Raw genomic sequence first — 25,030 nt, 5'->3', positions numbered from 1 at the left:
TACGGCAGCGCTTGGCTACTGATTCTGTCAGGATGTTTTTCCAGCTTCCCCATCTAGCCTACAACCCTGTACCAATCAGGTCCACCTTTCTGAGCTTTCTCATGAGCTAGACATACAGGCATCAGGAACAAACGGTGAAGATGTGAAAATGATGAAACATACAATGTGATGAAGACAATCCAGCTTCCCAACATTGGACATACAACGTTGCAATGCACATTTTGCTCTCCCCCCCCCCCCCCGCGTCCACGTTAATTCAGCACAGCGCAGATTGTTGTTGAGTTAACACAGCCATTGTTAACTCCTATCTGGGTGGAGTCTCCATGTTCCAAATCCGCAGATCTCACTCTGATTAACAGATGTGCGATATCAACTGCAGGAGATAATTCCAGCATCATCTCTTCTGGAGCAAAAAAATAGTCTGACTTTTCTTCCAGGGTAGTAAAGCGGCGTTTATGCCTTTGCTAGGTTAGTCTTTCTCCCTCCGACCAACCTTCGGGTGCAGCTGAAAGGATTTCATACATACGTAGCTATTCCTTCACTGGAAAAGCTACGGATTAGGCTAGAGCTACATAGATTTTGTATTTTTATTAAATGTTTTTGACTTTTTGAATTTTCCCCCTTTCTCTTTCCCGCATTTCTGACACGAAACGAGACGAGACTAGAAAAGCGATACGTCATATGAAGAATATTGACCCTCGCGCCACGCTGTTCCGTGCGATTTCCGTCACGGCGCGCAGGCGTACCGGGCTCCTTCCTTTCGGCAGTAATAGTTGCCCCCATGGGGACCTTGCCTCCGTTGTTTCAATGGCGGGGATTGATTTTATCCCGACTGGTTGTGGCAAAGCGACGGGTCGCTGCGATCCGATTCAGCTCCGCGGAAGCCGCTGCGGTATCCCTGGGAGAGCCGCAGGCTGCGGGCGGCGTGGCCCAGGCGAAGGGTAAAACAGGTGTCTTTATCTTTCGGAAGGTAGACTTTAATCACAAGGGAAGAGGCGAACCCCTTTCGTTAGGCCTTATATCGAGATCGGCCGGTGTAGATTTTCGAAATAGCGTTGTGGGGGCGGGGGGGATGCCGTTGTTCTGTCTGGTTCGTGGCTTTTATCTGCGAAGAATAGTACAGCGCAAAAAATAGGCGCCGCAGGAGCCTGGCTGAGAGGATGGCATTCGAGAAGACGGTTTGGGAGAAAGGAGGGCCTCGTCGTGATGTCCGGCTGTTGGAGGGGAGGTAGCCGGAACGTGGCTTTTGCTTTCTGGAGGTTGATGGGAACCCAGCCAACTGGACCTTATTTGAGCAAACACAGAATGAAACAGAGAGTCAAAACAATGGATTGAAACACAACATCATAGTGAGAGACTTGAGATTTCAAACCAAATAAAACACTATAATAGAACAACTAGACTTAAATACATTTTAAAACATTTTCAATGGTTTTAAAAGGAGTGATTGTTCTTCCCAAATACATTCACAGTTTAGAATCCCTGCAGTTGCAATTAAGTGTTGTTTCCTTAGCTGAGTGGCATTAAAGGTTTCCTATGTATTGGTTATTTCAGTAGGAAGAATGTATTTTTTACCTTCCTGGGTTTCATCTTCTAAAAACAAAAAAAAGTTCAGAAACACCTCTTTGATACTTCCCAGTCTCCCATAAACACAAAGCCTTTCTTGAGCAGAGATGCCCCGGAATTGGCCATGTTTCATTATAGTATCGATTTGCACAAAACACAGGTAAATCAGAGCTTTCTGATGCTTTGTTTTTGTTGATGAATACTAGATACATTTCCATTTGGAACGGCAACTCTTGAATTGACAGGGCAGCATTTTGGTTTGAGCACTCATATCTGAAACTCTCTTTACAAGCTGTTCTTGAATCCTAACCCAGAGTACTCAATGCCTGAATAATAAAACAGTCTACAATTAAATTCATACATTTCTGAAGCCATGGGTTTTCACTGGTCTCCCTAATCTGTTCTGCAAGAGAATTGTTATCATATACCCCAAGTCTGTCTGTTACCATATACCCGAAGTCTGTCTGGATTCTTTCAACTGCCCTAAGCCTAACCCTTCAGGAGCTATTTTTGCTGGAGGGAAGCTCTTATGTACTGGATAAGGGGGAGCCAAATTTTCAGAAACTCTAGGCCCTACTAGGTCATTTGCAAGCAGCACTAATCTTTCTCATAAAAATCTAGCTCTTTACTGATTACTAAAAGTATCACATGGGCATCAGTTCCACCGAAATGTATCTAAAAGTCAGATACAAAGAAGTGTCTTGGCAGAACTGATTCTAATAATTTTAGTTAATTTTACATGAATGAGCTAGCTCCTGATAGATAAGAGAGTGCTGTTACCATTCCTATTGTTGTTTATTCGTTTAGTCGCTTCTGACTCTTCGTGACTTCACGGACCAGCCCACGCCAGAGCTTCCTGTCTGTCGTCAACACCCCCAGCTCCCCCAGGGACGAGTCCGTCACCTCTCGAATATCATCCATCCATCTTGCCCTTGGTCGGCCCCTCTTCCTTTTGCCCTCCACTCTCCCTAGCATCAGCATCTTCTCCAGGGTGTCCTGTCTTCTCATTATGTGGCCAAAGTATTTCAGTTTTGCCCTGAATATCATTCCCTCAAGTGAGCAGTCTGGCTTTATTTCCTGGAGGATGGACTGGTTTGGTCTTCTTGCAGTCCAAGGTACTCTCAGAATTTTCCTCCAATACTACAGTTCAAAAGCATCGATCTTCCTTCGCTCAGCCTTCCTTATGGTCCAGCTCTCGCAGCCATATGTTACTAACCATTCCTATAGTAGGCCAAAAGAATGAACTGTAGGCTCATTCCCACTTTTCCCCTTTACTGTGGTAATTATATATGAATATAGAGAAATCTTATTCAGATAGTCCTTTCAAGGTCCTTAACAAATGGATGTGAACCCTATTTATCCAATCTACTTCTCATTATAATGCTGTATAAAGAAAAAGTCAAGAGAAGTCACAGGTTCCGTAAAGAGGGACTTGGGAGAAGTACTATCTAATGTCTACTTTCTGTATTTTAAAAGTAAGGGTTATGTGCTGATGTCAGGCTGCCAAAAAGAAAAAGTGTGTGGTTTCTCACATTAGTCTCTTTTTCTCCTCCAATCTAGATGGTGAAACAGACACTGGGAAAAAGACATTCAATGAAATTCTTGCAGAAAGACAAGAACAAGCACAGAGGACTGTGTTAATAAACTGTCCACCCAGTTTCAATGCCAAGGCTTTTTTCAAATACTTATCTCATCATGGAAACATTAAGAATCATTTCTTCTATAAAACTAAAGTAAGTAATTGATATGTTAGCAATTGAAATCTAAGTATTAAGGTATGTTTATTTCAAATAGAAAAGGCCTCAGTGGATGAGTTTAAGAAAATCCATATTGTTTTGCTTTTTTTGTGTGTGTTGTTATAGATGGCCCAGAAATTATTTTTTTTACATTCTTTCTTTTCCCCTGAAGGGTGCTTAAATGAAGTCAGTTAAGTGCATCAGTCTATTTAATGGGCTTGACTGTGTTGCAGATCAATTTAACTGTTGAATCACGATCCTTCAAATAGTTCATCTGTGTTCTCAAACCTAAGCTCTTATACCTGATATAATTTTTCCTGTTTCTTCTCTTGTATTGATTCAGGCTATGTATGCAGTCATAGAATTTTCTGAGACAGAAAGCATAACTTCATTGCACGATGTCATCACAATTCCAGAGTTTAAAGACGAATACCCTGTTCCATTTAAATCTAGAATCCTTACCTCGATGTTGAAAAAACAGTCAGACCTTGTTTCTGAACACAACCCAATTCACTGTCATAGACAAACCTCTATTCCGGTTGAAAAGCTTGTGAAGAAACTTTGTGATGCTGACACCGTAAGTTCATACTTATTCATGCACTGATTGTTTTGCAATTATTTGGTTTATTTTTGCATTGAACTGAAAAATGTAACTGAAAAATGAGTTGCAGCTTAATATGGCTGAGTGAGCAGTATTGATTAGAGAACTTGCTAAAAGTGCATGTATTTTTACAGATGCTGTAAATGATTAAATACGTTGATTAATCTTGTAAGGAAACCACTCTAGCTTTATGCAGAAGTCTATGTTTTTGGGCTTACCTTGCTTGCCAAGCAAAAGAATATGGATCCTGTCTCCCTTCCTGTTGCCTTTTCCTAATACCTAGGAATTCCATTCCCTGGCGTTACTTGCAGGGAAGGCTGGGAGGGTTGGACAGCATTCTAGTTTCATTGCTTGATGAATGAACTCAGGACAGAATTCTTTAAGGATTCTTTGAAAGTAGAATCTTCTTCCAAGATTCTTTAAGGGCATTTTGAAAATGCAGGATGCAGAAAAGGTTAAGCTTGATGGTATATCTTGTAAGAATACAATTGTAAAAGTTTAGGATGTATCTTACCAGTATCTTGAGTGCCAGATACTTAACCAGAGATATCATCCGAGATATTTCATCTTTTTGTTATCGTTGCTGTTCAGGTGAGCGACCAGTTGTGCCTGCTCACAAAAGAATGCCAGTTGACCGAAGAAAATACCAAGCTCCGTTTTTTAGCCTGTTCCTTAATTCAAGACATTGCAAGGGCTTATTTTCCGGACTGTATCGTGAAGCCTTTTGGTTCTTCTGTGAATACCTTTGGCAAACTGGGATGTGACTTAGACATGTTCCTGGAGCTGAATAGAATTGGGAAAAATACTATCAGAAAGGTAAAATATTTCTCGAGTGGTATTGCTAAATGACTTGATTGTGTTGTGCTGAGATGGAAATGAAGGCCGTGACAATAGCATTATCCTCTGCAGTTGGGCTAATTTCTTGATCGATTCCCAGATTCACCTCCCATTATTCTTAGCTTTTCTAGGTTTCTCCCCCCTGAATAGACTAAATCTTACTCTTAATAAGTTTGAGTTATGCTTCTATATTTTAAAAGAAGCAGTTGCAGCAGGAAAGATCAATATTACTCTAAATTATTAGACTTTAGAACAGTGTTTTTCAAACTTGGCAACTTTAAGACATGTGGACTTCAGCTCCCCAGAATTCCCCAGCCAGCATGCTTGAAAAACCTAAACACTGCTTTAGAGCATTAAGCAGATTGAGACTAAAGTGTGTAAAGTCTACCTGTTCTTACCTTTTCTGCCCAGCTTGTAGGAATAGCTAGAGAGGAGTCTCACTAAGCAAATATTTTTGGTGGCAACTCCCATTCTGTGTGGTCTCTCAGTTTTCTGGCAAAAAATGAAGACCTGACTTTTTCCCATTGTTTTTGCTGGTTGTAATTACTTGATTTTTTTCATGGACTCTCCCCATTGCCAAAGGCTGTTTTCAGTTGATCTGTTGTACTGTTTTTTAAATGGTTTTAAATGAGCAGTATATTTTTAATCTTTGTGTTTACTAGTTTTGTTTGTTACTTTGAGTGCTTTGAAGCAGCAAAGCAGGATAAAACTTGTGTAAAAAACCATTAGCTGCTATTATGATGGCTATGGCTAGTTTTGGCTGATTATCTTTCCGTCCTGTGGCCTAGATGTTGCTTTGGGGCAGGAAGATGGAGGGGAGAGTGAGATGGCATATAGTCTTTTGGATACCATATATATTGCATCCAATATACTATATATATCAGTGTTTCTCAATCTTGGTGACTTTAAGCCATGTGGACTTCAATCCCAGAATTCACCAGCTAGCATGGCTGTCTGGGGAATTCTGGGAGTTGAAGTCCACACAGTTTAAAGTCACCAAGGTTGAGAAACACTAATGTATGTATGTGTGTATGTGTATGTGTGTATACACACATACACATGCATACACACACACACACACACATACACACAGGCTAAAGAAAGGCTCCAGTATTAGAAATATATGCACCATTGATACTTTTGATTTACAAAATGGCCTTAAGGCAAAAGCATGAGCTGAACAGTTAGACACCTGGTCTGGGAAAATCTGGAGTTTCCCCCTTGGTTTCCCACATACAGCCTCTGCAACTGGTCAACAGAGACAAATTTTGCAACAGGAGGAAGCTGCTCCTTCCTTTGTGTTGATGCGCTTTCTACTGCAGCTTTTGTTACAGTGCTGTAAGGAAATATCAACCCAAAGTTGGTTGAGCTTGTGCTTTGTGTTCATGGTTTTTTAAGATGCATGGGGGAAATGAATGAGGCATTGCAACTGCCTGGATCCTGCCTCCCCTCTGTGCTTATTCATCAATATTGATTGATTGAGCCTTCAAGTCAGTGTTAACTTCTGGCAACTGCCTGGACTAGTCTCTGCAGTTTTCTTGGCAAGATTTTGCCTCCTTCCTAGGGCTGAGGGAGAGTGACTGACCCAAGGTCACCCCACTGGCTTTGTGCCTAAAGTGAAACTAGAACTCACGGTCTCCTGGTTTCTAGCCTGGTGCCTTAACCACTACACCAAACTGGCCCTCATTCATCAGTGGGCGTTGCCTTTTACTTCTTCTGTGTTTGCACGTACTTGAACGAAGGGCAAACATTCTGGTATCAGGAGCTATACAAGATGTCAGAATTCTAAGTGCTTTGTAGCTGGCATTGATAACCCTTGAGATTGCAGGTAAAGGCTTGGAGATCATGGAAATTATACCCCAATCATGTCTTGAGATGCAATCTGTTCTTATTCTACCAGCACCATCCTCCCAAAAAGTCTTCAGATGTCAACTGATCGGGCAAAATGTCTGTATAATATGGTGCCCTTCCTGCTGTAGTTGGTGATGGAAAGCTCCTGCATATGAATTTAGATCTTAGCCGTTGATGTTTTTTCCTGTAGTGCTGTTTGAATGCATGGTACTTAGAAAGAAAAGGTCTGATAGGTCTCTGCCCCTAGGTGCTTACAGTGCACCTGTGAAGGTAATGCATGGATCCCTCTGAATTTGGGTATTTGCACTTAAATAAAAAGAGAGGCATATTGTAGGGATTTTTAAAATGGCAAGAGATTATCTGTATCTTTCTTATGTAATACCTGAAATAAGTTACAGATCATATTTAACTCTATCGAGTTCCATATTGGAAATGTGGATAGAAATGGAGCAAATCAACTATAGTGCAATTCTGCCAGTGTCAAAGAAGGCTGCAGAACCAGTGGTTCTCCAGATGTAGAACTGCAACTCCCAGCAACCCTTGCCATGAGTCATGCTGGCTGGGGCTGCTGTATCTTATGGTTTAGCAGAGTGTTTTTCAAACTGGGCAACTTTAAGATGTGTGGATTTCAACTCCCACTGGCTGGGGAATTCTGGGATTCCCAGAATTGGTTTAGCAGCATCAGGAGGGTCAGAAATTCCCTAACTCTGATGTCATGGCATCTGTGGATTCTTCTCCAACCATGAGCACATTTATATAAACATTGTATTACAAAAAGGCAGATTCTGATTGAGGAGAAAATATTTCTTTGTAGGAGCAGTTCATCAGTGTATCCAGTGTTTCTCAACCTTGACAACTTTAAGATGTGTGGACTTCAACTCCCAGAATTCCCTAGCCAAGTTCTGGGAGTTGGAATCCACACATCTTAAAAGTTGCCACGGTTGAGAAACATTGGTATAATCAATTGCCCAAAGAGGTGGTGAGCTTGCTTTCCATGAATGTGCCAAAGCAGAGACCAGACAGCCATCTGTCAGGAATGGTTTACTTTGGATTCCTGCCTGAGCAGGGAGCTGGACTCAGTGGCCTAAATGAGGCCTTCCAACTTTTAAGTTTCCAGAATTTGAGATGTTAGATTCTCAAATAACTTGTATGTAACAGCAAGTGTGATTTCCAGATGGATCCATACAGGACACCCTTCCCCAATCTCACATTTTTATTTGTTTGTCTGTTTATCTGCCCATCTCACAAAAAGTGACTCAGGATGTGATTCTGATGTCCCCTAATCAGATCCTCTATTGGGATGATAGGAATTGCAGTCCAGCACATCTGGAGGGCACTAGATTTGTGGTGGATTGGAGAGAGAGCTGATGTAAAGAAATATCCCCTCTCTGAGCCAGAAGTTTCTTGTTGTTTGAGAAGCTGAATTTATATACATTATAGAAGTAGAGGAGGTGAATGCATTGAATTTAAGAAGCTCAGAGATGTGCACAGAATACTACAACAGGAAATCAAGAAGGCTTTAGTTGCCATGTAACTTTAATTTTTATGATAGTTTAAAGTTACATGAAATCTAATAAAAATGGACATTATCTGGAAACATTTGTTTTTACTATGGTTAACTGATTGCCCCTTTTATCTAATGTGAGAATGTCTCTCATTATTTTCCAATGCTCCCTCTCCCTGTTTCAGCTTTGGGAATGGGACTTGTCTAACTTGTGAATTAACTCTTTATGCTGTTTTCTTTTGTGTTAGAAAACAAGCCCCTTTAACATAATTTACCACATGAAGAAAGCTCCTTCTGAACGAATAGCAGCACAAAGGATCCTTAATGTGATTGGTGAATTTCTTGATAATTTTGGCCCGGGGTGTGAGAATGTCCAGAAGATACTTAATGCTCGTTGTCCATTGGTGAGATTTTCCCATCAGCCCTCTGGGCTTCAGTGTGATTTGACACTAAACAATCGGTAAGCGTTTTCATAAGATTTTAAAATTACATTTTCACTTTTGCTATTGTTACTGCTTAGTTTTATAGTCTGCCTTTTCCTCCAGGAGGAGCATATAGTACTACCATTTTATGCCCACAACAGCAGCCCGTGGTGATAAATTGGGTTAAGAAAGGTTGTGGCCCACAGCGACCCGGTGAGCTTCCATGGCTAACGGTGGACCTGAACCTGAGTTTCCCCTGTCCTGATATATCCCCCCAACCACTCCTCAATTACACAGTGGTTGCCTGACAAAGCAAAATAAAGTCAAAATGGCCACCACAATCATGTGATCAAAACCTCACCCTTTTTTGCACCTGTCACAGCACACATAAAAGGGGATGGGGCTTCTGTTACATGGTTGTGGGCACCATCTTGACTTTTCTGACACCTGCCTCTCCCACAGATACCCCTGGCAAGTATATATTCCTCTGGAATGGTTTAGGATGAAAGTTGCAAACTAACAGTAAACTTAATGGCTGACTTGAACCCAGGTCTCACCATCTGAATGTGGTCCTTGTTCTAGAAATAGCCAGAGCAGACTTAACATGGATCAGGATTTAGGATTTAATTCTTTGTCATTTATTCCATAAGTGGTTAAGATAAACAAACCATGGACTTTTATCCAGGCTTGAATTATTCAGGAAGAATCTTCTTCCTTAGAATGGCCACTAAGAGGAAGCAGATTTCTTTGGAATAGCCGATTCACTTTTTTTCTTTGGACATATTTTTGTTTTTTAAAAAGGGAACTTTTATTTCTCTGTTATGGGCATCGAAACAAAACAAAGCAATGTTTTGTTAGTGACTCAATCATGAACTGCCGAGAGAGAGAGAGAAGTGGCTTCATTCTGTTGAACAGATCAGTGTCATGTCTTAGCCAAGGATTCCCCAGCCATGTTATATCACCGTTTGGCTCTTTGCGTGTGTGGTGCGGCTCCTCTGCTCCTAGTTAAATCAAGTCCTTCTTTCCATTTTCCCTCAAGAATTCTGTTCCCTTTTTTTCTTTTTTCTTTTCATTCCTCTTCTGGAACTAACTGATGAAACAGGGAAGAAAAGCAGTATCATTTGCCACTTACAATTTCCAACTGGATCCTGCTTGTGAAGATGATTCTGTATTGGCTAAAGATTATGTTCAAAATGTACAGACAGCCGTATAGCTTATAGAAGTAATGTTTATTATGGTTTGATTTAGAGTAAGAGATTAATGTATTATGTATTTGTATCTGTGCTGGAGAAGGTCAGAAGTCACTCCTTTTTTTCTAATTATCTTTCTAATTATTTCTGTACTTTTTAGTTTGTCTTTTTTCTTTTAGTCTTTTCTTTAATCTTTTCGATAGTTTGCATTTTACCTGTATTTTGAAACTTTAATAAAGTCGTTAAAAAAATGTATAGGCAGCCTTATGCTCCTGCTGTGGAAGACAAAGCCATCAGGTGTAGCACATAATATCATTATTTTTGCAGAGCGGTTCTTCAGCCCAAAGCCAGTACGGACTTCAGTTTGGCCCAGTTGAAACAACTTGAGGTCACTTATTACTTCTGATTAACAGGCTGTTAAATCAAATTGGTTCACCAGGCTCATGCCCAGGATTCCTGAGCTGCCTTCATACTCATTAGTGTTACTGCTACCCAGGGAAAGCAGTCTTGTTTTAAAAGTATGTTGGTAATTTCATAGTAGCAAACAATTTGTAAAAAGAAAACAAACACACCAAAAACCTGCCTGCCCCCAAATAGAAAACATAGTCCTAAGGTAGAGCAACAAAACGTTCATAAACAAGGATTTGTTAAAATTACACATTCTAAAACATTGTTTTTCAAACTTGGGAACTTTAGGATGTGTGGACCTCAACTCCCAAAAGTCCCCAGCCAGCATTTTGGGAGTTGAAGTCCACACATCTTAAAGTTCCCAAGTTTGAAAAACAATGATCTGAATAGAATCTTTCAAATGTATTTTTCAGATCAGATACGTATCTATAATACATATTTATATTGGTAACTTTTGCTACATTTTCTTACTCTTTGTATAGTGTGTTCTTAATTACTTCAGTGTGCTTTCATGCTTTCCTCTTAGAAATGGCTTTCCTTATTGGAGCTCCGTTTTAGTGTGCCTGCATTAGCTGATTGTGCGAAAGCTAAAATATTGTTAGGCTTTTTTCATGAAGTTACTGCAATATATTATCATGGCTGCTGTAATTTCCCCTTCCATCTTTGACCCTTTTCTCTTCCAACAGAATTGCCTTGAAAAGTTCAGAACTCCTTTATGTCTATGGCTGCCTTGACCCACGTGTGAGAGCTCTTGCGTTCAGTGTACGATACTGGGCATGGACTCATGGGCTTACAAGTAGCATTCCTGGCGCTTGGATTACCAATTTCTCTCTAACCATGATGGTCTTGTTTTTTCTGCAACAAAGGCGGCCTCCCATTGTTCCCACCTTGGATCAACTGAAGAAACTGGCTGGTAAAAAAAAATGATTAACTTTTTGCTGGAGAACGACTGGCCATGATGTGTTCCTCTCCTTGGGGCAGTGTCTCTCAGTCTCAGCAACTTTAAGATATGTGGACTTCAACTCCCAGAATTTCTCCAGGCAATTCCCCATATATCTTAAAGTTGCTGAGGTTGAGAAACGTTGCCTTAGGGTATAAAGTTAATGTTTTCTGAACACACTCCTACACACCTACACACACACACACTCTGAAACCAATATATCCCCCCCCTTCATAGTCATAGCAGCTGTGCATGTGTGAAGCTCCACCCTTGACAAGAAATCTGTGCACTAAGAAGCAGCAATTGCCTCTAATCTACTCCAGAAGTGAGGTGACTCCTAAGGATGCTTAGAAAAAATACAGCCAGCCAAGGTCCCATTTCTGTTCTATGTAACTGGACGCTGAAGCTATGAGGAACTCTCTGTTCCTGTAAGAAGCGTTTAGCTCAAATCTCATTGCAGGCATGAATTTATTTGGCCTTGTCTAAGCTGTATTTTGTAGGCCTCAGTTGCCCATTTGTAAAATACCAGTTAGGGTAATTGTGTTACAAGCTCTTTAAGGATTATTGAAAATGTGTTCAAGATACTTTGAATGCTTGAAATGTACTACGTTAAGGCAATATATATTATAATAAGAACACATACTGTATTTACAGGTAGTCCTTGCTTAACTATGGTAATTGGGACCAGAATTTCCGTTGCTAAGCGATGCAATCATAAAGCAAGATGTCACGTGACCACATTGCTTAGTGATAGCAATCCCAGCATTCCCTGTTGCTGTTATTAAGCGAGAATCGCAGGTCGTTAAATGAGGATATCATGTGACTGTGACTTCCTGACGGCTTCCCACAAGCAAAGTCAGTGGGGAAGCTGGCAGGAAGTTGCAAGTCCCGCTCACAACAAGCCCTTCCTTAGGCAGCTCTCAAGCAGGCCAGCAGGTGGGCACTGCAGCACAAGTGCAGGCAGGACACAAGTATGGGCGGGCGGGCGGGCAGGCAGTTGCCCACCTGCCTGGGGATGTCACTCACCCTGCTGCCAGGTGCTCCTCAGGAGGAAAAGCGGCTGGAGTGGGAGCGACTTGTGACCTTCCCTGTCAGCTTCCCCAGTGACTTTGCTTGTGGGAAGCCAGGAGGGAAGGTCGCAAATGGCGATCACATGACCACGGGACGTTGCAACCGTCGTAAGTGCCAGCCAGTCATCAAGTGCCTGAATCGCAATCACGTGAATGAGAATACAGTGCTCTTCTCATGTCACCTTTGCCACAAGGCTGCCAAAATTGACTTCAGTGTTCTGATCAGAGTTCCCCTGGTCATTTCATCACTTACAATATCAGAATCGAGAGCGTGTAAAGAGACATTTATTATATTTGCATGTTTGTTACTTGCCTGCATTAATTAAGGATCAATTAATTAATTTTAATTCTGCTTCCCCAATAGCTTGAGGACTAGAAACATAAAAGCTGGGTTAATCATGACTCACGAACCTTTTTAAAAATCTGCTGGTCCCCAGCAATTCAATTCAGGACTAGCAGTTCTTCATTTTACTTAACTGAAGTTATTTGAATTGATACATTTTCTTGATCTGGACATAAATAATATTGTGCAAGTATCCTTCCTCAGAATAAAGGCCCAAGGAATGTTTGAATAAATCCAGTCCTTGCTGACATTCTCAACTTTTAAAGTGACATTGGTTCATTTGAAAATGTTCTGAATTTTGACTTTCAAAATTTGGTCAGATAATATATATATCAGTCAATCAATCAATCAAATTTGTCACCACCCATCTCCGAGCAGAGGGACTCTGGGCGGTTTACAACATAAAACAATAAATATATAATAAAATTTCAATATAAAACACTATAAAACAATTTCGCAGAACTACCAAATATAATAAAATTCAGATGTCTGTGGTCTCATTCAGTCATTGTATAGGAGGGGCACTTCAAGGCACTAGCCAACCCCAAGTATGACTGTTCTCCTCCCTGCCCCAAGCCCGATGGCAGAGCCAGGTTTTCAACTTCCTCTGGAAGGCTAGGAGCGATGGGGCTAATCTCACCTCTGGGGGCAAGATGTTCCAGAGGGCAGGCGCTACTACAGAGAAGGCCCACCTCCTGGACCCCGCCAGATGGAATTCTCTTACCGACAGGGTCCTCAGCATGCCCTCTCTGCCAGATTGGGTGGGATGGGCTGATGAAATGGGGGAGAGGCGGTCCCTTAGGTAACCCGGTCCCATGCTATGTAGGGCTTTAAAGGTGATAATCAGCACCTTGAATTGGACCCAGAAGCAGACTGGTATCCAATGCAGCTTGCGTAGCAAAGTTGTTATGCGTGCCTTTCTAGGGGTGCCAAAAATTGCCCGTGCAGCTGCATTCTGGACCAGCTGAAGCTTCCAGATACTCTTCAGGGGTAGCCCCATGTAGAGCGCATTACAGTAGTCTATATGGGAGATAACAAGGGCATTAGTGACTGTTCAAAGGGCCTCCCAATCCAAGAAAGGGCGTAATTGGTGCACAACACAAAGCTGTGCAAAGGCCCTTCTGGCCGCGGCTGCCACCTGCTCCTTGAGCAGGAGCTGTGAGTCCACGAGGACCCCCAAGTTACCCACCGGGTCTGTCTGGGGCAGTGCAACCCCATCCAGAACCAAAGATGACAAAGTCCCGGATACGGAAGAGCCCTTAACCCACAGCCACTCTGTCTTACCAGGGTTCAGCTAAAGCCTGTTCCCCATCCAGGCCCCTACAGCCCCCAGGCACCTGGAAAGGGCAGCTACAGCATCACTTACCTCACCTGGGATGGAGATATACAATTGAGTATCATCAACATACTGATGATACCTCATCCCATGGTGACGGATGATCTCGCCCAGCGGTTTCATGTAGATGTTAAAAAGGAGAGGGGAGAGAATCGAACCCTGCAGCACCCCACAAAGGAGGGGTCGAGGGTCAGATCTCTCACTCCCTATTACCACCGATTGGGACTGGCCCTGGAGGAAGGAGGTGAACCAGCACAAAACTACGCCGCCCACCCCCAACTCCCTGAGCCGACCCAGAAGGATACTATGGTCGATGGTATCGAAAGCCACTGAGAGGTCAAGAAGAGCAAGGATGGATGCACTACCCCCATCCTGCTCCCGCCAGAGATCATCCATAAGTGTGACCAATGCTGTTTCTGTCCCATATCCGGGCCTGAAACCTGACTGAAAGAGGTCTAGATAATCCGTTTCCTCCAGAACCCTCTGGACCTGTAATGCCACCACCTTCTCAACCACTTTCCCCAAAAAGGGGAGATGGGAGACTGGACAAAAATTATCCAGTATAGTGGGGTCCAGCGATGGTTTCTTGAGGAGGGGATGTACCAGTGCCTCCTTAAAGGCAGTTGGAAACACCCCCTCCCTCAAGGATGTATTGACCATCGCCTGGACCCAGCCACCTGTCACCTCCTGGGCGGCTTTCACCAGCCAGGAGGGACATGGGTCTAGATGACAAGTGGTGGCATTTACTGTCTGGAGGATCCTGTCCACTTCCTCGGGTCCAACAGGATCAAACCATTCCCATATAACATGGTAAGTACAATCCCTACATGGTACTTCCACAGACCATGCCTCACGCTTGGAATCTAACGTAGAACGGATCTGAGCGATTTTGTCTTGCAGATGCTCCAAAAACTTCTCTACGGGGCCCTGCATTTATGCATTTACAATTAGTCCTTGTTTAGTATCCACAATTGGGACCGGCAGCTGAGTCGTTAAGTGAAATGGTTGCTAAGTGGGAAATCACCTGAGGGTGACTGTGCCTTCCAGTTCCCCACTCCCTAGCCCTTTGGAATGCTCACCCTCATAGCTGCTGCCTGTAACTGACAAGACTAATCAGTTTCACACCTTGGGCTTTTGTTTGCCTCTTGACCACTCCCCACTTTTGGATTGCTCACTCTGTTGGCTGGGAAAATTAGCAAGAATGGAATTAATGTTTGTATTTACATTCATTGGAGAGGAAGGGAATACAACAGAGTAGGCAGGCACACAATGGGGAATACACCAGGCTGTTTTCATAGCTGCCAGTGCATAGCTTTCCATGTGTATTCTCCATTGTGTGCCTGCCTACTCTCTTGTAATCCCTTCCTCTCCAATCTCTCCACTCTGGAAGAGGGGGAAGAAAAACAACAGGTCAGGCACAGGACAACGCGTACTGACTGTAATGGCAATCACATGACTGAGGGATGCTACAAAGGTCATAAATGTGGGCATTGGCTGTAAAGTTATTTTTTCAACACCTTTATAACTTCAAACAGTCGCTGAAAGATGCAGTTGGCCAACAATGTCTACCTGTAACAAAAGGAATAATTTTTCAAATCAGACAATAGTCTTTCAGTTCGGTTTTCTGGCTCAAGAGTTCCACATAAGAGTCTCTGGTAGCGAATAGAGAGACTGTATTTACTCTCCAGCTTTTAACTGCCTTATTTTCAGGGGGGTGCCTGAAATATTGTAATAATAAACTTGTGTGTTCTGTAATTGTGTGTAACCTATCAGAAATGCTAATCTTTTTGTAGATACTGAATTAATGGAACTTGTAAAATTACTTCTTTTTTCAGATGCAGAAGACAAGGAAATAATTGAAGGGTTTGACTGTACTTTTGTTAGTAACCTGAATAAAATTACTCCAACAAGCAACACAGAAACATTAGGTAAGGAGAGGCATCGCTGGTATTCCCACCAGTTAATTTGAGAACACTGGCTTTGTTTTTCCTTCTTTCTAACTTCATATCCATTTCATGTTTCAGATGTGCTCCTCGGAGATTTCTTTGAATTCTATGGGAATTTTGCTTTCAATAAGAATTCACTAAACATCCGAAAGGTAACCGCATCAAATCATTTCATAGAGAAGTCTTTGGCTTCTTTTGAGGGAAAAAAAAAGTTTGTCATTAAAAGCATGGGAAGCAGCCGTGGTAGAAAGCAAAGCACCAGTTAATTCATGGTACTGATTCTGGGGCTTTGTAGCGGGTTATTTTCCCCATGGCGCTCTTTGGGGGAAGAAGCAGCTCTGTCCCCCACAGCCGGCTGCAAGAATGCTGACAGCGTCTTCTCAGAATGTTCTTCCTGCTTAGAAAGAGAACTCTGGTTAAACACGTTTGGTTGCAGTGCGGTAGCTGATTAGACAACTTGAAAACGTGTTGCTGGGGGGAATGAACAGCAAACAGTTTAACAAATGTGGCAAAAAAGTGAGTCACTAAAGAGATCATGATGCCTTCGGATCCTTGCTGGTCGCTCCTGCTAACTTTTTAGACCAAGGGTCTGATGTAAATCTTTGGCCACTGCCTGCCCTCTGCTCAAGAGCCACACGGAGCTTTGCCTTAAATGCAATGAGGGCCACATGGGGAAGAGGTAAAGGGGACAGTATAAAGCAAGGTGCAGGCTGTATTTATTTGCTCGTTTATTTATTGGATTTATATCCTGCCTTCATTTGATGGACCTGAAGGTAGTATACATAATGCTACTGCCTCCCTGTGAGGTGGGTTGGACTGAGAGAGAGTGACCAGCCCGAAGCCACCGAAGGGAGAGCTAGAATTCATTGTCTCCCAGTTTCTAGTCCACCACCTTATCCACTACAACAAACGGTTGCCCCTGAACCCCTGGTTATAGGCCCCCGGTGCCATACGATTGCATCTGCTGCAATTCAGCAGAAAGCCCCCAGGGGTGCAATTACTAAGGGAAGGAGATGAATTCAGTCCCAAGAGATCGGTCTAGGACAGTGCTTCTCACCCTTGGCAACTTTTATGATGTCTGGACTTCAACTCCCAGAATTCTCCAGCCAGCATAACCTCAGAGAAAAAGAAAACAACAAAAAGAAAAAGAAAAAGAAAACAAAGGCAAGGCTGGCTGGCTGGCTGGGGAATTCTGGGAGTTGAAGTCCAGACATCTTAAAGTTGCCACGGTTGAGAAACACAGGTCTAGGAACATCCTACCGCTACCGGCTGCTTCAGTGTTCTTGCACTACCAAAGGTGTCTCCTCCGTCCATAGTAACTCAGATCATTCCTTTTATTTGGGTTCTCTCCATCTTCCAAACAACACAGATTTGCTCGTACGTTTGGTAGAACATCACTCTGTGTGTTGTAAAATCCTTCACATAACAGTTGAAAGAGATCGAGCTGAAGCTCAGGTACTCAAGGACTTTGTTTTCCCCTTTCAAAATCTGCAGGGGAAAGAGCAGAACAAGCCAGAGGCCTCTGCCCTCCATATACAGAACCCCTTTGAAGAGAGCCTTAACATCAGCAAGAATGTAAACGCTGCACAGCTTCAGCGATTTGTTAGCCTGGCCAGGGACGGTGCCTGGGTTTTGCAGCAGGTGGACAAACGTCCTTCGGACAACTCTAAGCCTTGGGGCTTGGCTGCCCTTCTTCAAGCATCAGAAACAGGAAGCGTCAGCAAGGGCTTCAAACGGCTGGGTGTGCTGAACAGCGACAGAGTGAAAGAGTTGCTGAATTCCTTAAAGATATAGGGCAGTGCCAAGAAAAGACGGAGATACGGCAGCTGCTGCAGGTCCCTCCGGATTCACTGAGTGGCTCGAGTTTCTCTTGAGGAGCTCGACGTCTCCCTGGTCTGAAATGGCGGAGGAGTGCTGCTGTGGGACTGGCCAGGGTGTCTGTCTTGTTGGGCCCTCTGGGGAATCCTTCACTCACCTTTTACAGATCACATCTGATGCAGAGCAGAGCAGGGAAGGGAAAACGAATGCTGGACATAGGACAAGCGATTCTAGGGGAACCTGAATTGGTTAAGAAGAAACCACTTAAAAGCGTCCTCATGGAAAATCATTGATTCAGCAACATACTGATGCGTGGCAACCATTTTTACTGAAGTACTTGCATTTATTTCTGCCAACTGTTTTTCGTACCTTTAACGGAGAAATAAAATAAGCAAAGCAGAGTGATTGAGCTGTTCTTGTGAGGCATGGTAATAGCTAAAACTGTCCAAGAAGTGATAATCATCTAGTTGTACAATAAGGACTAATTACAAATGGCATTTTCATGCTGCAGAGAAAAATGCCTTTTTAGAAAATAGAGTACATTTACCTTTCCAGACATACTGTGCCTTTGTTTTCAAAATCACACTTTAATTATATTTCCAAATGTGAGAAGTTGCAATCAGCTGCAGCCTCCCTTCTTGATACCTTCTGGAACATTATTAGCCTAATTCAGAGCCTTCCATGCAGGCTATGATCAACCTTTTTGTGAGTTTGAAACATTTTTAGGTCAGAGTAGTTCAGGGATTCTGTACTTGCGTAGGGGCTTAAAGCATAATGTGGGTAGGCAGCTTCTTCCCCATTGACTTCGGTGGTGGGGACAAAGGCACACCCACAGATGCATCCCCAGAATTAAGTTTTTGCACCTAGGGGTAAAAAGGGTGGGGGGAGGGGTTTGTATATATTTTTGTATTTTGGGTTTTGTCTTTTTATACGCAGTTGCTGCACTTAATATAAAGGTATAGTTGCCATTGGATTTCTGAATGCCCCCTACCCGTTGCTATCTTCCTTCCTTTTTCTTTGGTGGCCAATAGCTTTGCCAGTGTCTTGGCAGAGAGCCATAAAGGGATGAGCAAGTAATTATTCTTGCCCACCTGAAATAGAGAGAGAACAACTGGCCTTCTGGATTTCGATAGGCTGTTTATCTAATGAATTACGGAAAATCCTTGGTATGGAACAGTATGTGGATGTATGTGTGTGTGTTCTCTCCACACTGCAGTAAGTATTCAGGACACCCCCATTTAATGCTGATTCATCAAACTCAGAAGTGATAGGTATAGTATTGTGACTTTGTATATTGTACAGTATTACAAACCCTGGTTTGAGAACTGTTTTGTTTTCCAGGTATTTGTGGAGTGTCCACCTCTGCCTGTGTCTGTCCAGTTATAATGAACTCCAGCTCCCATTAGCCCCATCCAAACATGATCACTGGTCAAAGTTGACCATCAAAGTTGATGGGAGTTGCAGTCTAAAGGAACATGATTGATTTATCTGGAAGGGAGAATAAATTGGGCTGGGTGGGGAAACAGCCCATTGCTTGTCACAAGAGCCTTGCCATTCAGGGGACTGGCCAGTTAGGACCGGTTGAAGCTGCTTGGGGAATTCATAGGGGACCTCAAGTGTAGTAGTAATAATAATAATAATAATAATAATTATTATTATTATTATTATTATTATTATTATTTATTAAATCTATAGGCTGCCTGACTCCCAGAAACCCTGGGTAGTTTACTATTGTTAAAAACATTTAAAAACAACAATACAAAAACAGCACAAGAGTATAAAATAGTTTTCTCTCCCTGAATCAAAAATTGATCTTTGGGGAAACAGTGCCTCTGAACTGTAGTTAATATTTGTTCATTCCTTATATTTATTGCTATTTTTTGTCTGTGGCTATCCCCACTGTATTTCACAACAGAGAATTGTGTCTGCTGTTGATTTTTGTTTCATTTTTGTTTTGGTTTTGGTTTGGTCTGTCCTGAATTTACAGGCAATTAAATTTCCTGGGGTGATTTTGATTGCTATTGCGAAGGTAAAATCTGATGTATCTGGCCTATTGCTTGGGTAAGCCATTCTATTAGGTCAAGTGGAAGGTGGGAGAGCAGGCAATGTCATACAAAACTCTAAATCAATGCTTTTCAAACTTGGGTGCTTTAAGATGTGTGGAGTTCAATTCCCAGAATTCCCCAGACAGCTGCTCCCAGAATTCCCCTGCTGGCTGGGGAATTCTGAGAGTTGAAGTCCACACATCTTAAAGTGCTCTAAATTAGTATGATGGCAGAAAATGGCACCCAAGGCCACCCTGCATTCCCACCCTCAGGTCTGTGAGCCAGCAGTTCAGTTTTACAGCAACCCGTCAGCCATTAAATCTGAGCACAAGATCCTGTCTACTTAAACCAGCCCTCCCTGCCTCTGTGTTGGAAGGACTGCCGCTCCTAAAATTCCTAGCTAGCAAGAAGACTGAAGGAATTCTAGGAGTGGCAATCCCAGTGGATCTGGAAGGTTACCAAATCAGGAAAGACTGGCTGAAGTTTTATTCCCCTTGCCCTCCCCCCTCCATCCCCATTACACATTGTTTTGCCATTTGTAGCTTCAGCCAAGTAACTATGGCTTAGCTGCCATTGCGCCAGCTTGATCTTCTGCTGATATAGAATTGAATCCTGCTTTGCTCAAGTGATTTATTTTCCTGAGAACTATCCTAAGTCTGCTGCCATAGTACAATCTTAGGCACTGAATGGGTGGCTGGCAGGAGGAAGCTATTTTTCTATTATGGTTTCTAAGAGCAGCTTCCCCACTGTTCAATGCTTTGCATTATCCCATTGTGTCAACTGGAAAGAACAGGAATCTGCAGTGATCAGAGCACACTGGTGCATCTGGTGCTTTTCCTCAACCCACAAAGGGTTAATTTGTGTTTCTTTTGAAGTTTTGGAGAATGTTGCTATAACTGGGAAAAACAGACAGTCCTGAACTCTGTGCATTATATTTTAACTCCAGTCATGCTCTGGTTAAGAAAGAACTTTCTATTCTCTATGCAAAACTTTGAAAAGGAAGGAAACAGTCTGTGTTCAGATCACTTCTCCCTGTCCTGCCTTGCAAGAGAGGAAATTAGCTCCTTGTTCTGTATTACTTAAATTCTATTGTCTGTATCTGTGAATTCTGATGCAACAGTTAAGCAGAAGTGATAGCATTTTATGCTCCAAATACCAGTAAGAGTGGCATCAAATCTTATTGGCCAAAGCCAACTTGATTCAGAGGCACCTAGTTCTGAGTCTCCTGGCTGGCTTCAGACTTTTCCACTTGCTCCATCTGAAATCCATAATTATTAACTAGTGCCAGCTGTTTAGAGTGCTGGTGTTTCTTTCTTGCTATAACCCTATAATAAGCATTTGGAAGGCTTTTTTTTTTGTTGAAGAGAAAAGGGGGGATGGGTTAATGCTAGGTTGCTAACTCCCAAGAAGATAAAAAGTGTTTTTTCTTCTCTTCATATGTACATGGCATAGACAGTTTTGAAGCATCAGCTCAGGTTTCAAATGTTGAAAGCTTCTGAAAATGCTGATCCTGGGCTTGGCTAATTGAAATGTGGGATGATTTGCCAACTAGTATTATATTCACTAAGTGAAGTCCTGTGCATCTCCGGCTATGGGATTACTTGCTTTCTGCTTGACCAATAAGGGCAGGAGAGGTCCCATCAGATACCACAGATGGAACCTGAGATCTTTCACAGAGAAATGGCTTCTTTGAATGCTCTTTTTCTCCTTGGAAGAGCCTAAATGACAATGAGTGTTTTTCCACTTTGCAGGTCAGGGGCAAGAGCACCAAATGGTGTTGAACCTCAAGTCCCAGCAGACCTAGGAAACATGGCTCAGGTTGCTCACTTCTCCTTTAAGAAGATCGCATGGCATTTATGAATCAAGTCAATAATCTCAAACTCTTCCACATATTTAGGATCCCACATCCCAGATGGGTTCATACTTCATTCTAAACCCCATTACAGCTTGATTAGATGTGGCTTAATGTATTGTGCAAATGTACCCGCTGTGTATAAACCATGATTTATGGTTTAGCATTGGGAATACAGCAAATTGTTGTTTAGTCAGTAAACCATTAAGCTAATAATAGCTTAGCAAAATATATAAACTCAGCCCACGTGACATACAGAGGCTGAATAAATACACTGTAAACTGTTACATGGTTTGCTTGGTTATGGCTTAATCATTTGTGATTTATTTGTTAATTTGTTTAACAAATTTGTTTATTCAACAAGTAGTTAATTGATTTGTTAATAAACAAATTTGTTTATTCAACAAATAGTTAAACAAATCATGGTGTATATGAAGGATGTCCTCCATGACAACCATTGACTTGTCTCAAGTAATCTTGGGCCTGATGCATAGACTGGACCTTGTTTCTGTCTCAGATTGGACATTAGGTGATCTGGTGATAGAGGGGATTCTCATCACCCGTTGGCATGGTCAGGTCACACCCTGATCCAATTGTGCTTGTAAGCCACCTGTCACCTCCTTGGGGCCAGGGACCTATTCAGATGGTCTGCCTCATACAGCTAATGGAGCCAACTGGTTTCCAAAGGGTGCTTGGGGAATTTTCCAGCAATCAGGCAAGTACGTCTGTGCAGTGTCTGGTGAACAACTGGCAATGGAATGCAAACCAGGGCCTGAATTAGATTGTCCTCAAGTGGCTTCTTTCTGGGGTCTGATCCTGGTTTGTGCCTCAGTTTATTGAGGCCCTGTAGGACATGAAAAAACCCAAGAAGTAAAACCAACAAAGCATGAGAATGTGTCCATGCTTGGGACTACGCTGTGTTGAAGAAGGAAACGAAGCACACTTAATTCTCCTCCCTTATTATGTCATCAGACTGTTGTCCAGCAGGCTTGTTTAGGGTGACCAACACCCATTATGTAGGAGTCACAGAGAGAGCTCCTGCCTGGTCGCTGTGACCAATTTGCACAGCATTTTGCTGATACAGTCACCCAGATTTGTACAGGCTTGGCTCCACGTGGGCAAAGTTCTTGGTGGTGACTAGGGCACTGGCTTGGCATATTCAGCCTGTGACCTCCAAGGAAATGGATTGGGTGCTGTCTCGGTTGTCTCCTGCCACTTGTTCATTGGACTCTTGCCTGTCCTGGCTATTGTGAGGAGCAGGTAGAGAAGTAACCACTTAGATCCAGGAGATTGTCAATGTCTGACATTTGCCTTGAAAGAGCCTGTGGAAAAGGCCATTCCTGGGTCCAAGGATCTTGGATAATTATCTCCAATCTCCCTTTTGGGGAAAGGTGGTTGAGATCAGCTTTGTAACTTCTAGAAGAAACAGATTAATTGGACCATTTTCAGTTATGGTTCAAAATCAAGTATGGGACAGAGACTACATTGGTCACTCTCTTGGATGATCTGTGTTGGAACCCGGATGGAGGTAGCACACACTCATGGTTCTGTTGAACTGCCTGCCAGCTTTCAAAACCATCAACTATGGTATCTTACAGGACTGCCTACAGTGACTGGGGATTGAAAATTCTGTTTTCTAGTGATTCCTCAGTAGGTCATCTCAGTTGCCTACTGAGGGGGCCAGGGGGAATGAGAGGTCATCCTAATATGTGAGATGCCATAGGGGTTGGTCCTTGCTTTTTAACTTTTATATGAAGCTTCTGGGTGAAGTCATACGATGTCTCAGCATGCAATATCATCAGTATGTTGATGTTATCCAACTTTACATTGCCATGCCAGGCCACAGCAGAGATGGTGTGGATGTCCTATCCCAGTGCTTGGAGTCTGTAAGGATGGGAGACAAGAGGCTGATGATAATCCCAAGTGAGACAGAGTTACTATTTGTACATCAGGGTTCTCTGTTGGTGCAGGATTGGCAGGCACTACCTGTGAAGGAGCAGGTTCATGATTTGGGGATCCTTCAAGATTCATAGCTGTAGCTCTGGCTAGAGAGCCTTTGCCCTGCCCTGACTGGTATGCCATATGTATAAGCAGGTGATGTCTTATCTTCTTGATGTGTCATTATCCAAGTTCACATCCTTATCTCTAACATATATATGAAATCACTAGGAGAGGTCATCTAAAAGTTTGGGATGTTGCATCATCAATATGCTGATCATATCCAAATTTATATCACCACCCGGGGCTGTTGGGTGGATGCTGTCAGCTTCTTGTCTCAGTGCCTGAATGGGAGACAACAGACAGAAGCTGAACCCAAGTAGCTGTGTTTGCTGGTTGTACATTGGGTTTCTCTACTTAGTGTTATGCTTGGCTGGGCAAACACTACCTGAGAAGGACCAGGTTTGTGATTTGGGGGTCCTTCTGGAGTCACCTCTACTTGCTTGAACAATGGAGGCTTCTACATTCTCAAGCCCAGCTTCAGTTGATAAGCCAATTATGATCTTACTTGGTGCTGGAGGAAGTGCTTGCTACAGTAACAGTCCTCATTACCACCCAGTTGGACTACTGCAATCTGCCTTGCATGGAGCTGCCCTTTAAGACTACTTGGAAACTGCAAGAGAATGCAGCACACTCCCTGCACACTCCCTGGCTTCCAAGGAGGGGAGCATAGATCACCAATTTTGAGGGCACTTGTACTAGTTGCTAATTGGTTTCCAGGTGCAATTTAGGGTGCTGGTGCTGACCTATAAGGCCCTTCATGACTTGGCACCAGGATATCCACAGGACTACCTGCTCCACTTGGGATTGACCCAACTCAATAGATCCTTTAGGGTGGTGTTTCTCAACCTCAGCACTGGCTGGGGAATTCTGGGAGCTGAAGTCCACACATCTTAAAATTGCTGAGGTTGAGAAACACTGCTTTAGGGAGAAACTCTTTTTGGGCCCACATTCCCAAGTGGTGAGGAAGACTGAAGACAGATGGTGCTTTTCTGTGGTGGTGCAGATGCTTTGGAATAGCCTCCTGATGGAGATCAAGCTGTTCCCATCCTTCTGGGCCTTGAAAATGGAGTTACTCTGGGGAACACTCTAAAGGCGCCAACTTTTCTTTCTTTACTTTTGTTCTTCCATTTGCTGCTATTGCTTTTATTTCCAGAGATTTATGATTTTACCATATAGTCACACCATGGATTTTAAAGCTTTTGTTACATGCTGCAATAACCGAAGCTACCAAGAGTTGTCAGGTTGTGGCAGATAAAATTCGAGCATATACAGTATTATGCGATTACACACGCAAACATAAAGCTCTTCCTCATCAACCATCTTGACAACAGCTTGGTCCCGACCCCCCTGTGCCTATCTGCTTCATATTCAGTATGCTTCATTCTTCCCAAAGAGAAAGCATGTCTGCAAATTTTGTCCACTCCTCCTATTATACTGTTGCTCGTCCAGCATAGTCAACAGGGAAACATTTGGAGCTTCAAAATGCAGATCAAAGTGAGGTTTCATCTCAGATCTTTGGAGCAAACAAACAAAAAATATAGGCAGTTTTTTCTGGATTGAGTTA

The 25,030-nt window shown here is 42.8% G+C and overlaps 1 protein-coding gene across 1 annotated transcript; it reads left to right on the top strand.

Annotated features, from left to right (window-relative positions):
- The first annotated feature begins 747 nt into the window (after positions 1 to 747).
- MTPAP (mitochondrial poly(A) polymerase) lies at positions 748 to 17,969 on the top strand. The gene is made up of 9 exons (XM_063303472.1): positions 748 to 950; positions 3,127 to 3,299; positions 3,646 to 3,879; positions 4,495 to 4,719; positions 8,344 to 8,555; positions 10,802 to 11,028; positions 15,640 to 15,732; positions 15,829 to 15,902; positions 17,245 to 17,969. Exons 1-9 carry the CDS (start codon positions 782 to 784, stop codon positions 17,542 to 17,544), a joined length of 1,707 nt encoding a protein of 568 aa, XP_063159542.1. The 5' UTR covers positions 748 to 781; the 3' UTR covers positions 17,545 to 17,969.
- The last annotated feature ends 7,061 nt before the right edge of the window (positions 17,970 to 25,030 follow it).

The sequence above is a fragment of the Candoia aspera genome, chromosome 4, assembly GCF_035149785.1.
Source record: "Candoia aspera isolate rCanAsp1 chromosome 4, rCanAsp1.hap2, whole genome shotgun sequence".
Lineage (NCBI taxonomy): Eukaryota > Metazoa > Chordata > Lepidosauria > Squamata > Boidae > Candoia > Candoia aspera.
This window is presented reverse-complemented; position numbering and strand designations above follow the sequence as displayed.

Coding starts and splice junctions, on each gene's coding strand:
- MTPAP (XM_063303472.1), top strand. CDS start 782: ATGGGGACCTTGCCTCCGTTGTTTCAATGGCGGGGATTGATTTTATCC. Junction 4,720..8,343: donor GGAAAAATACTATCAGAAAG/GTAAAATATTTC, acceptor CTTTTGTGTTAG/AAAACAAGCCCCTTTAACAT. Junction 15,733..15,828: donor AAGCAACACAGAAACATTAG/GTAAGGAGAGGC, acceptor TTCATGTTTCAG/ATGTGCTCCTCGGAGATTTC.